This window comes from Rissa tridactyla, chromosome 4, assembly GCF_028500815.1.
Source record: "Rissa tridactyla isolate bRisTri1 chromosome 4, bRisTri1.patW.cur.20221130, whole genome shotgun sequence".
In the NCBI taxonomy this organism is placed as follows: domain Eukaryota; kingdom Metazoa; phylum Chordata; class Aves; order Charadriiformes; family Laridae; genus Rissa; species Rissa tridactyla.
Window position 1 is genome coordinate 73,151,058 of NC_071469.1, and position 15,795 is coordinate 73,166,852.

At 51.3% G+C, this 15,795-nt stretch overlaps 1 protein-coding gene across 25 annotated transcripts in view; it reads left to right on the forward strand.

Annotated features, from left to right (window-relative positions):
* Positions 1 to 15,795, forward strand: part of HYDIN (HYDIN axonemal central pair apparatus protein) — a 208,956-nt gene that overhangs the window by 107,431 nt on the left and 85,730 nt on the right. For 21 of the 25 annotated variants that reach the window (XM_054199082.1, XM_054199093.1, XM_054199092.1 and 18 more), the window contains 6 exons: positions 2,047 to 2,114; positions 4,512 to 4,747; positions 5,574 to 5,674; positions 6,804 to 6,939; positions 7,662 to 7,826; positions 12,273 to 12,425. In XM_054199082.1, the coding sequence (XP_054055057.1) occupies positions 2,047 to 2,114; positions 4,512 to 4,747; positions 5,574 to 5,674; positions 6,804 to 6,939; positions 7,662 to 7,826; positions 12,273 to 12,425 (859 nt within the window). Of the gene's footprint in view, positions 1 to 2,046; positions 2,115 to 4,511; positions 4,748 to 5,573; positions 5,675 to 6,803; positions 6,940 to 7,661; positions 7,827 to 10,010; positions 10,114 to 11,187; positions 11,286 to 12,272; positions 12,426 to 15,795 lie in introns of those variants that run through there. The other 4 variants (XM_054199098.1, XM_054199100.1, XM_054199101.1 and 1 more) reach the window with 4 other exon arrangements.

Genomic DNA, 15,795 nt, shown 5'->3' on the forward strand with positions numbered 1-15,795 from the left:
CCCTCTTCCAATTTAAACCCATTCCCCCTCATCCCATGGCTCCCCTCCCTGCTCCAGAGTCCCTCCGCAGCTTTCCTGGAGCCCCTTTAGGGCCTGGCAGGGGCTGGAAGGTCTCCCCGGAGCCTTCTCTTCTCCAGGCTGAACCCCCCCAGCTCTCTCAGCCTGTCCTCCCAGCAGAGGGGCTCCAGCCCTCCCAGCATCTCCGGGGCCTCCTCTGGCCCCGCTCCAACAGCTCCATGTCCTTCTTATGTCTCATTCTCCAGTCCTACAACTCAAGCTGTTTGTTTTCAAACTCCTTTGAGATGTCCATCCACTAGGTCCAGCTGAGCCTCCCTGTCTACCTTTTTGGGAAGTTTTGTGCAGTGGATTTATTCCTCCATGGAGGAAAAACTCCCAGTTCTTTTTGATGGAGGCAAGTTGGCTGGTGGGACACTAGGCTGCAAAGGAAGGAACAGAGATGAGTGCAAATTCCTCTCCCACTTTGTGTTATCCTTCCTGCTCTGAAGACGCTGATCTCCCTTCACAAGTGCATTATTTAATGCTGCTGTAAAACACGGTTGTTGGCAAAAACACTGCCTTTCCCCCCATTTTCTTGCAGGCTGGCCTGTTATCAGCTGCGGTGCACAGAGCTCTGGGTTGACCCCTTGCCTGGGCCTTCTGGGCAGCCGTTCAGGTTGAACTTCCTTGACCACAGATAGTCTGCCCTCAGCAGAAACGGCAGTCGTTTCCTTGCTTGCCTGGCAAGGCTCATCCTTGGCACTTTCCCAGAGTGATCCCCGCTCGTGGTTGGTGTGGAGGTAGTTTTCCATCGTCTCCTGGCAAGTGCTGTGGCGGAAAGAGATGTCTTCTCCCTTTGCTCCCTCCAAAGTAAGCTGTTAAGGGCTTGGGAGGATTATGTGAGGTCCTTGGAGAGGAAACTTCATCAGCAGCAGGGATTTGCTGTCTGACTTATTCTCAGGAACTGGTTAAGCCCCAAGAATCAAGAACTAGCATTGGATTGAAACTCCTGAAAGTCAGATTTTTTTCTGAGTGCTTTTTGACTAGGCAATCAGAAGCTGCCCAAACCATAGATGATTATTCTTTAGTTGGAAACCAACCTTAAAACGTCCTGAATGCTTGTTTCTTTGGTGTTTAGTAAAGGGATGCTGGAAATGGGACATCACGGATGAACGTGGGTGCCTCCTGTGGGATGCTGGGCTCTGTTCACGTGCAGAACATGAACAGAATAAAGCTAGAAGACATGACTCGCTGTGGTCTGTGATTTTTAATTAAGAGGCAGAGCTGGCATTGATTGACATCAACCATGAAATAGATTAGTGAATGTTTTGCAGCTCCGAGCATTAATTTCAGTGAATGATGGTGAGTTTAGGAGTTTGGAGCCTGGCTGATGACTTTAAGGAGGGGCGAGGAGGTGTGGTGTGTTCAAGACACGCATGTTTGGTAGTATAAGATGTGTTGCTCTCGGATGTGTCATCTGGTGCACTGGTGACAAGCCAATACTTTCCTCCAAGATTTCAATTGTCCACTGCATAGAACTGTTGCTGCTCTTCTCAATGGATGTTTGGGGCTCCCCTGGATTCATCCCTCAAAATCCTACATGCCTAGCGATTGCGTGGATCAAGATCTTCTGAAGAAAAGATGTTCGTCTATTCCGTGGAAACACCAGTTCCAGCTAAGAAATACCAAAGCAGGGAACCTGCAGCTGGGAAAGCTAATTAAAAGGAGTCCACTTTTGTGTGGACACCTCAGATGGGGAAACTGAGGCATAGAGACATCAGGGTCCTTCATTGGGCCAGCAGCAACTTAGGGACGTACCCTTGGTCCCCTGACTGTCATGGTGCCCTAAGCCGCATCAGTAGCTATCAGCTGCAGAGCGCTTTGCGTTGGCTGCCTCCTGTCCACATGGAGGCCATGCTGAGCACCAGGTTGACGGCTTGATTTGAAACCCACCATGGTTCTGAGACCAGCTTTTATCCATCCAAGCAGGAATGAAAGCTGAATGCTTCACAGTTCTCTTTAACCAAGCCAATGTCTTTGTCCTCACAGGGGCTGCGTCATTGGACCCACCTTTCACTTCAGCGTACCTTCCCTCCACTTCGGCGATGTCTCCTTTGGTGAGTGGGTCTACAAAGATGATTTGGGGACTGGAACACCTCTCTGATGAAGAAAGGCTGAGGGATCTGGGTCTCTTCAGTCTGGAAAAAAGACGACTGAGGGGGGACCTTATCAACGCTTATAAACACTTAAAGGGTGGGTGTCAGGAGGACGGGGCCAGGCTCTTCTCAGTGGTGCCCAGCGACAGGACAAGGGGGAATGGGCACAACTTTGACCATAGAAAGTTCCACCTAAACACAAGGAGGAACTTCTTTCCTGTGAGGGTGGCAGAGCCCTGGCACAGGCTGCCCAGAGAGGTGGTGGAGTCTCCATCTCTGGAGACATTCCAACCCCGCCTGGAGGCGTTCCTGTGCCACCTGCTGTGGGTGACCCTGCTGTGGCAGGGGGTTGGACGGGATGATCTCCAGAGGTCCCTCCGAACCCCCACTGTTCTGTGATTCTGTGAGTGTGCCCTGGGCTTGGACCACAAGTTGAGAGGTCTGTGCCTTATCAAAACGGAGCACTTGACCATAAGAACATCTATCACTGGTGTTCCTCCGTAGCGTCCTTCGGGGTGTTAAAATCAGGGCTGCTGGTCACTTAGGCAGTATTGTGCCATCGTGAGATGAAATAGGACCAAAGGGATAGAAAGTCAGTATTTTCTGGTGTCCCTCATAGTCTGCTCAGTCCCAACCTCCTGATCCTGGGCAGCAGAATGACTGTGAAAGTCCTTGTCCCACAAGGACCCAGGGCATGGGACTGCAGGAGAAGAGTTTAAGCCACGTCTGAGCCTGTAGCTGCTGTGGGTAAATGTTCCTGTTGTGAGGTAAGGACACCGTTTACCCACCTGACCTTTAGTGTGAGATGTTAAGGAGGGCAACTCATTATCACCTCCCAGGTAATATGCCCAAGCAATAGCTCTGTGTCCTGGGAGACGTGCGCTCCTTCTCCTTCCCTGCAGAAAGCCCAGCTCTGCTGCCGGAGCCGCTGGTGAGCATCCAGAGCATCTCCATTGAAATGCAGATTCTGGTGCTCCATCTCCCTCTCACAAAAGGCTTTTTACTGAGATGATCTAAAGTTTAAATGTGAAATCAATTGTGGATTGATTGAAGGGCCATTATCATTCTGTGCCCAGGATGCCTCTGTGTTTGCATGCTGTTCGTGGACTTTTAAAGAAAACTCATTACCTTTCCTGGGCCGCTTCCTCTCCTCCCTGCATCGCCGCTCTGCCACTTCTTTATTTCCTTTTGAATAAATAAAGCAAGAAGAACGGCGGCAGGCGGGACTGTGGTTATGTAACAGGAGATTCATCCTGCGTAATCTGATTTCATTAATAAGGCCTTTTTCAGCTGAAGGCAGCTATTGTATTTTTGCTTCTTTTAGCCATGCCGCAGTCTGTATCTGGAGACTCGCGTCTCGTTTGGGGTTGCGAAGTCTGCGTTTAGTCCTCTTTTGTGCCCCTCCTGCCTGGAGGAACTGCTGGAGGGTGGCAGTGGTCGCTGGGGATGGGCACGGATGAACCGTCTGCTCTGGTCTGCCCTTGGTTTTCTTCCCCGTCTGTACTCAAATAACTCTTGGTAGGAGGCCATGGGAGATGTCTTCTTCCCACAGAGCTCTCCAGCCAAGCCAGACGTCCGCTCCAGGGCAGGTCGTGGGCTGATGTCCTGTCCCTGCAGAACATCGCCACCAGCTGTGGTTGTATCGCTGGTGCGTAATGGAAAGCTCGCATCAAAGCTAAAGTGATGTAAGCCTTTGCGGGCACTATCACAGCCAGTCTGTGGCATGGATGTGATGTCCCCGTTTGTTAGGTAAGGTGGGTGAGGCACGGTTCCTGCTAATTTCTAAGCAAGCATCAAGCTCACCCCCTGTCAAGCGGGCTCCAAATTGTCATATGCTCAGTCTGGTGGCCCCAAAGCAGGAGGTTCCTTAAGGATCCTGCCCAGAGAAACGGCGTTGGAGTGCTCTGCATCATGCTGCAGTTCCCAGTTTCATCCTTCCTTTCTTTTGCTCCGGGTGCTCCTCAAAGGCAGCGCGCTGCTTTTATTTATTGGGAGCTGTGGAACTGTTCAGGGAGTTAACACAAAACTTTACATATTGAATTTTCAGAGGAAACGGTCCATCCAGATGCACACTCATAAATGAGAAGTAACTGGTGCTGGTTTGGAGAGAGGTGAAGGTGAGAGCTCCTCGTCTTGCGTTCGGCATCGCTAAGAGTGGGCATTGCCGAGGAAGCAATCTCTGTGATCGGCATAAAAGGGAACTTAAGCGACGATTAGTTCCTCACGTAGCTTCTCAATTAGCCATCATTCAGACCAAAAAGAGCTAAACTCCAAGTGCAGTTTTATCATAACAGGATAATCGCACCAGGAATCGTGGGATAATTGGTGCGTAAATTCATATTTGTGCTGTTTTCCTAGGCTTTCCTCACACCATGTCCTGTCGCCTCACTAACACCTCCTTGGTGCCCATGTCCTTCAACCTTCGCGTACCTGGGGACGGCTTGGGAGAGCCCAGTGTCACCAGTTCGGTTCAGATGTCGGACAACGCTCGCCCATCCTGGAGGAAGGGGGCTCGCGGTCATGTCAAGCCAACCGAATTTACCATAACGCCTTGCAGAGGGACCATCCGCTCCCAGGGATTCCTGGATATCCAGGTAGGGGAAGAATCCGGCCATACGTGCTTCGGGAGGTGGAGCTGAAGCTTCACCGATGTAAGAGAGGCCTGTAGTGCTGCTACTGTAAGGTGAGTGAGATAGATGCGCTAGTGTTAGGCTTTTGTTAGCTGGGTTACTCTGGGACTTCCCTGAAGGAGCAGCGTTTTGTTTCAAAAACCATGAGCTGGAGATCCACATACCCTATGGTCAAGTACAGAAGCCGTTCATGTGGTTTGGAGAGCTGCTTAGAGCAATTTCTTTGATTTCAAGTGGGCAGAGGAAGGATGAGGACAGAAGGTGGCTGCTAAAAAGAGAGATGTTATTGTATAAAGTAGTTGGCTTTTCTTTCCCCGTCTTATTTCTCCTCTCCTGTTGGGCAGAGGGAGCTGTATTCACTGCCGTGATCTCCAACGGGGACTGAAAAAGCTCTGGCAGCATCTGCTAGACCACGTTTTGCCCTCAGCTTCCCATTGTAAAGCTGAACTCGTTCTGTTGAAGTCAACAGATTTCCTCTGGATTTGCGCTGTTGTCGTCGAGATTAAAAATTGGTCCCTCAATTTTAGTACAGCAGTGAGTAGAGCATTAGCCTAATTGTGCTTTAATTTAGCTTACAATATGCCCTGATAACCGCACGGTGTATTTAGCAAAGCAGATAGTGTCAGAAGACTTTTATTACTCCCGGAGACTGTGCACTATCCATGGACCAGCAGAAGAATTAGGGCAAAATCCCCCCTTTCCTTACCGTGGAACGAGAACTGGAGGACGCCGCACATGGACCGTGGCTTTTGGGAGCGATGAAGTATTGGATGCTCTTCTCTTCCCCCAGGTCACCCTGTGTTCCAACACTCTGAAGAGATACGAGCTGGCGCTGGTGATGGACGTGGATGGGGTTGGCACAGAGGTGTCGGCGCTGCTCCTCACAGCCAGGTACGGACGCTTTCCTCCCAGCTCAGCGTCTCTCCTCCTGCATCCGTCACCCAAGCGCCGCCTTGCGCGTGGTGTGCTGGCTCCGTCTCCAAATGGGAAGTGTTGCTTCGTGAGCTGGTTCTGCCCAGCTCCATATGAGAAGAGCGATGCTTTGAAAGCAGCTCGGGTGGCAAGGCCCAGAGCCGCCTTCTAAAGGGAACAGTAATTATGTTCATTATTGGCCTGTGTTTTTGGTGCTTGGGGTGTAACAGATTTCCAGAGGGCTGTCTCTCCTCCTTCCTGCATGTGGTGGACTTGCCCTGGGTTGTGACCAAAATGCAACATTCATTTGGGATGCAGCGAGCATCCTGCTTCAGCAGGCGTCTGCTTCCGTTAACGAAGGCAAATAGGGTTAACGAAGGTAAATGGGGACGGGGCTTATGGTGGGACCGGTGAGGGGCAAATGAAGGCAAGATCTTACGAAGGGAAAAATAGTCCTTGATGTGGAAGGTGAGCTCAGGTTCCTCTGCTTCCCTCTGCTTCTTTTCAGCATTAATTTTCTCAGACTTAAGTCGAAAGTTGTTGCGGCTGCAGCCAGCTTCAATCCTGTTGTGCTGCGGTGGGTGGCAGTTTAATTACGGGAAGGATGCGGGTCACTGGTGCTGTCCCCTCTCGCAGGCAGAGCCGTCGCCTGGGCTGCGGTTTTGTAAAACAACTGCAAACGGGAACAGCGTTTGGACCTGTGGGGGGTGGAGGACCAAGATGGCTACAGAAATGGGGAAAGGGTGGTCCACCCGCTGCGGGAGGCAGGTGGTGGCTTGTGCCCTCCATCGCTGGGACAAGGGCCTGAGCTTTCAGGCAGGGCGACGACGATATGGGAGAGACAGCTGTGGGACAGGGCAGCGGGCTCTGCCTGGGCACTCGGCAGCCGCTGTGGCGTTGAGACTCAGGGTCTGCCCCTCCTCCACGAGAGGGTGTTGAGTAAAAGGGAATAAAAATAAGTTAAAGGCGATTTATGGCTGCAGGGCTATCAAGTGTCTGTTTGACAGTGACAAATGGGTTGTGCTCCGTTTCACGCTCTTTGGGGAGTAAACGAAGTCTCCATCCCCCTTGGTGTCTCTAATTCCCTTTCGGATATCTCTTTGCCTAGATGCGTTGCTCCTCCGCTGCGAGTGCTCAACCCCGTCGTGACTTTTGGACGGTGCCTTCTCAAATTCCCTTATCGGCAGATGCTGACCCTGGTGAACGACAGCGATCTCGCAGGCTGCTACAGGGTTCTTCCTCAGGTTTGGCATCGCATCCGCCTCCTGCCCTCAATTGTTATCAATGGCTTTATTGAGGGGGTTGGGTTGGATAGGGGGTTGGATAAGGCCTTGCGTGGTTTATATTCTCTGTTTCTGAGAACAGGAACCTAGGCGAATATAAGCTTTAGGAATTGGTTTCAAGTCTTTAGGAAGCAGTTTATGTTCTAGTCTTCGGGGTGTTTTTGTGCAGGAGAATTTAGGGGGTCATTAAAAGCTGCTGCAAGGTGGCTGCCAGCACAGGAGCTGGGTGTTTGTGGATGCAGCAGCTTTTCATAGAATCATAGGATTGCCCAGGTTGGAAGGGACCTTTCAGATCATCGAGTCCAACCATCAACCCAACTCTGACAAAAACCATCACTAAACCCTATCTCTAAGCACCACGTCTGCCCGGCTATCAAATCCCTCCAGGGATGGTGACTCCACCAATTCCCTGGGCAGCCTGTTCCAATGCTTAATGACCCTTTCAGTGTAAAAATTTTTCCTGATATCCCTCCTAAACCTGCCCCGGCGCAACCTGAGGCCGTTTCCTCTTGTCCATTTGGACCCTCTGGAGATGCTAAGCCTGCATGAGTCTTGCATCTTGTTTCATGCCTTTCTCCTAGGGATTTTTAATAATGCGTTAATAGCCATTGTGGTAGACGTCAAGGAGTTTAAAGTTTCCTCAAAGGTCACTGTCAAGTTGGGTTTGCTTCTGTCCCTTACAGGAATGCAAGAAGGATGCCGCTGTGTGGTACTCCAGCCCCGTGCCGTGTGGGATCATCCAGCCTCACAGCTCAGTGGAGGTCCCGTTGGTACTGGAAGCCCAGGTGCTGGGAGAGCAGGACACTGTCGCTCATGTCGTGGTGTTTGGCAATGAAGGATCCCCACTGGTGAGTCCTGGGGGATGGGGGCCTTTGCCCGACTGGTGTGGTTTGAGAAAACCCATAACAATTTATTGTCATTTAGATAATTATTCTCCCCACCCAGAAAGGGAAATCGGGGCAAGCAAGGAAACCCGAGGGTTGAAGTATAAATAGATTTAATAGGATAAGACTAAATAATTAACAATAATACTAAAGAACCAGCATTGATCCCAATACTAATATAAGATATACAAGGACTATTCCCAGCCCATTCCCCAGCAGAAGCCGTGCACTCCCCGCAGGGACAGCCAATGTGGGACCCTGCGAGCGCTGTGGCTGCAGGAGGAAGGGAAGGGCTCAGGGCTGCGGCACCGGGGCGAGGAGTGCTCAGGATGGCAGCCATCAGGGGAGAGTGCGACTACACAGCAAACTTCCTGATTTCTATGGAATGTGCCGTTCATGGTATGAAACAACCCTGTTGGCAGCTTGGGGCAATGCCCGGGTCTTGCTCCTCCTCGTCCCTGCACCTGGTGAGCTCGAAAAAACCAAGATCTTGAATCCCACGTAGCCTAGCTGGCTATGAAGTAAATATTTTCATGAATTCGTACACTAGAGTCTTCTAAAAGTGCAGTTTTGTCCAGCATTAGAAGAGAAATGAGTCCTGTGTCACTCAACCCAGGACAGAGACTCATCTTGGTGGGGCGAAAAGTGTACAGGGATCTTCCTGGGCAAACCAGAACTTGTAATGCGTGGCTGGTGTGGAGAAGGAAAGAAGGGATTCATGGCATAAGCAACAGCTGATACCTAGAGAAGAGGGAAGGTGGTATCCTCTTAGGTGATAATCTAAGTGTCTGACGCAGCGTTTAATTAAGGATATGTGAGGCGGGACAACAAGCCCAGTCTGAAGCCCAGCACAGTCCCTGGGTCTCATGCTCTGCTGTGTTATTAGACGAAGAGCGGCTGCTGCTTCATTAGGGCTTCTGTTCAGGAGGCATCCCTGAATCCCGCTAAAGCAAGCGCTGTGTGAGAAACCACGCTGAAAGTCAGGCCCATGGCTTCTGAGGAAAAAAACCCATCGTATCTCTTTGCTGAAAGCCCCAGCCGGAGACACGCGCGTCTCGCATGAGGCAAAGCGTTGCGGGACTAAAGCCTCCTCGAAGACGTTGTTCGCATTCAGGCATACACAACAGCAGCGACGATGACAAAACGTAGGCAAGAGGACATTGTACGTAGTGTCCTGGCTTCATCCAGCACAAATTCAGTTGATTAAACTTTAATTTAAAATGATATTAACTTTTGAAGCAGCTGTTTTAAAATGTCTTGTCATCTCTCCGAGCCCAAAAGTGGATGTCAGAGGATTGCCGGGAACCTTAAGCTTTCTGTAACGGAAAGGGAGGCTGACATTTTGAAAGCAGTCTCAGGGATTTAAACTTTCATTAAAACGAATGGAAATGATGCTGCTAAATCCCTGGATGCCACTGAACGTCTCGACCCAGGCCTTTGTGGATGCACACGTAAACCAGTCAACAGGAAGGCCGGGCAACGCAGGGGAATCTGAAGTCTGAAAAAAACCTCAAATACGAGGCACACTTCCCTTGAAAAGGAGGGTTTCTCCCCTCTAGAATAACCTGCCTGTTTAACGTTAGCTTGTTTAACTATTGTTCTTGTCAAGCTTTAACCCTTGGGCAAACAATTTACAGTTTCAAACTTTACCTTCACCTTTTTTTTTTTTTTTTAATGTGGCAATGAAGATGACAGGTTTTTTTGCCCCAAAGGGCGAGCGTTTCAGCTGGAGAATCCTAACTGTTCCCAAAGAAACGTCTAGCCGCGAGATGGGGCGACTGCGTTGTGCCCGTTGAAGTCGGTCTTTTAACGTGCAGCGTTGACGCTCTGCTGCTGCTGGCTCCCGGCTGGGTGTGTCAAGAGCGCAGGCGCGAGGTTTTGGCTGTCAGGCGAGATTCTTTGCCTTTTCGATAGGTCTGCCTTATAGTTGGAGTGTGGCATCAGTAGGTCGTTAGGAGCTGACTCATCCAAAGCTTTCCGGGTTAGCAGAAGAGCGAACCATCTTGTTAGACATCCTGCATTGGTGGCAAATCAGCAGGGACATCTTCAACTAGAGCAGGTCGCTCAGAGCCTCATCGAGCCTGGCCTTGAACGTCTCCAGGGATGGGGCCTCCACCACCTCTCCGGGCAACCTGTTCCAGGCTGGAGGCTGCACAGAAGGAGATGGGGTTACTCCCCTGGCGGGGGGAGCAGGGATGCTGCAGCTGGGAAGGGCTTGGATGCGGCGGCTCATTCCTCCCCACTGGAGCAGGTATTTGGGGATTGGAGGAGGAAAAAGAGGGTTTGGAGGAGGTTCGTGCTTCTCTGTGCTAGGTGGGTTGAGCTTCTTGGGGCTGGTTAAGCCGGGCTGAATTTCCCTCTTGCTGCTTTTCCAGCTGTTTCACTCCAGTTTCTGTGCCCGGGAGGATAAATATAGAATGGTTTGGGTTAGAAGGGACCTTAAAGCCCACCCAGTGCCACCCCCTGCCCTGGGCAGGGACACCTCCCAGCAGCCCAGGTTGCTCCAAGCCCCATCCAGCCTGGCCTTGAACACCCATATGGATAATATGATGCAAGTCTGACCTCGGGGGAATCGCTGCGCTGTGTTCCAGTAAAGCAAAATACAAGCTTGCTCTTGTTGCCTCAGGTGATGCCACCTGGTGTTGCTACCAAGCCTTTATGGAGTTTGGTGAAATACCGCACAGAACTGTCATCCAGGTCAGGCAGGGTCCCTCCCTGGGTCTCTTGCCTGGTATTTCGTTTGCTGGTGACTGCATGCCAGCTTCAGTCTGGTGGATGTAACCTCCTCCGTTAGGGAGCTGGTAAAAGCCACCCCCCCGGGGGGTTACCGGTGGCAAGGCCAGCCTTGTGTGCCACAGGCAGGGGATGTGGCAGCTGGCCGCTGTCACCGTAAGCGGTCGCTCCAACCACGGCTGTCTGCCGGAGACAGATGCTCTTCATTCCTAAATGATTAAACGTGACGTTACACAGCCGTTGATAAAGCCAGCGGCGCCACTGGGGGCGCGTGGGTATGCGTGGCCATCTCTTGGATTTGCCGTCTCCTTTCCCTGTGCCTCGTAGTGCCTTTAACGCTGCTGAAATGGGGTTTTTCTTATCCCTTTTAAGACGACTGTAGGTAAAGGGGTTGGGGTTTTTTTTACGAGCCCTTTCCTCCGTGAGGATATATCGTGTTAGCACACACTCTAATTGAAGGCAGCTAGCCTGGGCATCCTCCAGATGTTATTCCGCTCATCTCCAAAGGCTTCTTTGCTGCTGTCAGCTGGAGGCAGAGCCAGCTGGCGAGGCACGGCTCTTCGCTTCCAGCTCCTCCTTTCTGGGAGCTTTGGGCAGCATCACCCAAACTGCAGCTCTCCCTGCCTCCCTTCTCCCAGAGGGATAAAAGCTCTATCATCACGCTCCTTGATTTTCGAGGTGCCAGCCTTGGTAGGTGATTTTTTTTTTTTTTTTTTTTTTGGCTCTTGCAAGCAGTAGTGTCCTGTCAAGGGATGAGGGTTTCCGGACGCTGCTCCTTCTGGCTGAGTTGGGCTAGTGATTCTGACAGCTGTCAGTGCCATTTCCTCCCGTCAGACATCATTAAAGGTTTTTACATCGTGGAGTTCTGGTTTCTTTGGTGGTTAAAGCATCCTCCGTGCCCTCCAGTGAATCATACAGCATCTTGTCAGCATTGGGAGTTCCGTGCGTTCGGCTCCTGTGTTAAGAGTTGGGGTGTTTAGAACTAGCGAAATCCAGCCAGACTGGGTAAAGTCTCGTTGTTTTTAATGATGTGAGAAGGGGGGGTTAGCGAAGAGATCCACATTCCTCCCCCAATAGTTCTGCAAGAACAAAACTTCTGGGTCTCAAACAGTCAAAAGGAGAACAAAAAAAAAATACTGCTTACATGATGTAATTAATAATTAATGGCTGTTATTCACATAACACCAGGAATACACGTAAGCACAAATCAGAGGCAACGAGCTTGTATGAGCTCTGCTCCGAAGAGCTCGCTTCGCTTCTGACTTGTGCTGGTTTTCGCAGGGAATGTTAAAGAAGTTATTCTCCAAGCGTGGCTGGGCGGCAGCGGAGTTCGGGGAGGGTGGTTTGGGGCAAGACTGGGCAGGAAAAGGGGTGGGAGCAGGCACGAGGCGGAGGAAGGAGAGCTGAGAGTGTGGAGGAGGTGTGAAATATCAAGCGTGGGAAACTGGGTTTCTTTATCCCTCGATAACGGGAGCTTCTGGCTTTCAGATGGGATCACTTGAGATCTCCCAGTTGCTCCAGGCCTTCTGTTTCGGTCTAACACCACGGGAAACTTCAAACAGCTGTAATTATCCCTTGGTCTAGGAGTACCCTTAGAGCTCTCTAATCTTTTTAAACTTTTCCTGTTTTGTTTTTTTTTTTTTTTTTTTAATCTTTCCTACCTGCTTCCTGGAGCAGAAAATCCATTTAGTAAGCACTGGAGAAGGACCAGTTGTCTACGTGCATCCCAGTAAGATAAATTTTGGCAGTATCCGAGTCCTACAAGATGCTTCCCGAACTCTCCACCTCGCCAATCAGACTGCCATCCCTGCATCCTTCTCGGCAGAGATGGTAAGTATCGGTGGGGCTGTTTTCCAAGAAAAATGACTGGTACGTAGCAGCCTGTGACTTGATGTTTATATGCAACGTTTCTGGATCGCTGTCTGAGAGAGAAAGCGAGATATTCCATCACAATGCAGCAAGAGGGGCCTGGCTCTGGGGGCAGTTTTAGCTGGGGCGCACCCCTCAGTAAAACAGACGTTGCGTAGATGTTTGAGCAGAAATTGGTCTGGATCATTTTTACGACTTCTCCCTTTATTTTATGGAAGGTATGTAGCTCTGAGAGTCATGCTTGTGGAGCTCTAGAAGATCAAGAGAGCCCTGTGGCCCTTCCATGGGTTTCCCTATGGTTTCCCTGTTGCGCCTGCATCTGCTGTGCCTCAAACTCCCACTAAGGCTGGAGACGAGGGGGTGAGGTCCGTTTCACACCTACTAGGGGGCAAACCAGCTGGGCTGTTGCACAAAAATATACTTGTAAGGGTTGCGTACCTACAGAGCCGGTGGATTGTAGCGTTGCAGAGCATCTCTGGAGACTAGCTACGGAAAAAAGCAATTCATAGAATCACAGAATGTGCTGGGTTGGAAGGGACCTTTAAAGGCCACCTAGTCCAACCCCCCTGCAGTGAGCAGGGACATCTTCAACTAGATCAGGTTGCTCAGAGCCTCATCAAGCGTGGCCTTGGATGTCTCCAGGGATGGGACCTCCACCACCTCTCCGGGCAACCTGTTCCAGGCTGGAGGCTGCACAGAAGGAGATGGGGTTACTCCCCTGGCGGGGGGAGCAGGAATGCTGCAGCTGGGAAGGGCTTGGATGCGGCGGCTCATTCCTCCCCACTGGAGCAGGTATTTGGGGATTGGAGGAGGAAAAAGAGGGTTTGGAGGAGGTTCGTGCTTCTCTGTGCTAGGTGGGTTGAGCTTCTTGGGGCTGGTTAAGCCAGGCTGAATTTCCCTCTTGCTGCTTTTCCAGCTGTTTCACTCCAGTTTCTGTGCCCGGGAGGATAAATATAGAATGGTTTGGGTTAGAAGGGACCTTAAAGCCCACCCAGTGCCACCCCCTGCCCTGGGCAGGGACACCTCCCAGCAGCCCAGGTTGCTCCAAGCCCCATCCAGCCTGGCCTTGAACACCTCCAGGGATGGGGCAGCCACAGCTTCTCTGGGCAACCTGGGCCAGGGGCTCACCACCCTCACAGCAAACAATTTCTTCCCCAAATCTCAGCTAAATCTCCCCTCTTTCAGTGTAAACCCATTCCCCCTCGTCCCATGGCTCCCCTCCCTGCTCCAGAGTCCCTCCCCATGTAACCTCAGAGTGGGGGATTCCTGGGGCAGCTTTCTCTGGCTCCTAAATGAAAATCTGCTTTCCACCTCTGCGGAGAGGAGGCCACCTCCAATGGGTGGTGCTGGCGTATAATGATGGGTTTTGTGTGTTTGTACCCAATATTGACCCGCAGAGCTCTGTTGGTGCTGCCGTCCGGGGGTGATGCCTTCCCTCCCTGCCCTGGGCAGATCTGCCTCTCCCATGCCTCAGTGCTCTAATTTATGGGATTGGGGGATAAATCCTCTCCTGCTTCATGGCAATCTCTGCAAATATTGTGGCTACTCAATAAACAAAACATTATTATGAGGTGGTTGGGGGATGGTTTCTTTCCCTGCAGTAAAGAAGGGGCTCTGCTGCTCCACCGGTCGCCCCTGCTGACTGCCCAGGGGTGAGTTACCCGCACCTCAGCTTCCTCAGGACGAGCAGCCGATATCAGGGAGATGTTCAAAGGAGGCAGGTCCTGAGAACCTGTTCCATCAGCCGTTTCAACAAGGGTTCTTCAGGCTCTTGAAGGCTGGGATGCCGAGCCTGTCTGCGGCAGATGAGAGGTGCCCGACCTACTCTCTTACCCTCGGCAGCTGCCTGCTTTTGGTGCCCTTATGTTGCCTCCGTTGAAGTTTTACCCTTTGCCGCTGCCTGGCAGCGTGTGGAAGGGCAAAAGAGAGGACTAAATAGTTTTGAAACTAACATTTGAGATGCAGGTTGGGTGTCGGGGGGAACTGCGCACGTACGTCAGAGAGAGCAGAATGGCTCCAGCTTTTCCTTGGCCTTAGTGGGTGACTCGGGCATCCCTGTGCCCCTGAACCCAAGTCTTGTGTTCTCCAAGATGCCAAAGCTGCTGCTTTGATTTCTCGCTTGGAAGGCCGCTGCGGGACAGCGAGCTGCGATTTCCCTGGCTCCCGTTTGATGGCTAATCTCGAAACCGTGGCAGGCAGCGGCGAGGCTTATGGATCACGCTCCCCACTCGAAAGAACGAGGTATCGATTGAAACTTTCACAGCGGCGTTGGATCAGCAATGTTACAGCACGCTGACTGGCAGCTCAACAAACTGGATGAGATTAAATTAAGGGGCAGCAACAGAGCAAGTAACAGACCGGTGTCTTGCTGGAGGTAGAAGAGGAAGGTGTTGTAATGCAGGTGCCGTGCCCCCGCCTTGGTGGTACCCTTAACCATCACGTGCAAATTGCTGTTCCTGTCAAGTCAAGCTTTCTTCTTGCTTTGTGGGAGAAAAGAGCATTGTCTGAGCAGGCAGAGATGCTTTTTTGTGGATAGCTTTGCTTTGGGGTAGTGATTTAAGGAATTACCCTGGAGCACCCCTCGCACACAGGCTTCCCTGGCCCCCTCTCCTCTTCCCTCCGTCGGATGAGTTGTTTCTTCCATTCCATGAGTTGCGGGAGCTGCGCTGAGCATCACCGCTGCCAGAAGGAAATAAGTAACAAGCTTCCAAAGCTGTGCATTGAGGTTTTGGGGTTTGAAGAGGAGTGTAGGGACTTCATACCTTAGTCCTGCGGTGGCTTATCCCTGCAGATCTGTGACCCTTGGGACCAGCGTGTCATCCCGCGCTCATCCACTGAATCCCGCCTGTGTCTGATGCACTTCTCCCTGTTAGGTTGCTTTTCCAGCTGGAAAAGCATCCTCTGGACCCAGCAAGGGGAGGGTTTGCCTGTGTTGTGGGTGGAAAAGACTGGAAGAATTGGTCAATGTGAAGGAGTTGCTGCAGCTTTGCCAGGGGCTGATGCAACCTGCTGGAGAAGGTGGCTGTTTCTCCCCCTTGCCGCTGCTGTCATCTTCTTTTCCTCTTTCTCCAAGTGTCTGATTTGATTATTTTTTTTTGCCGTATTGACAAGTGCAAAAGAGTTGTTATTGATTAATTGGAAGTGTTTGCTCTCCCTGCAGAAAGGCAGAGAGGAACAAGCATCTTTCTTTGATCATTTCCTTCTTGGTCTTTGTCACTCTCTCTTCACGGGCGTCTTTTATTTGACTGCTAAGAATGACGTCTCTCAGCATCACGGGAGGCAGCTGAGTATCATGCCTGTGTGATCGGGAAAGAAAAGACAGGCCTGGGGG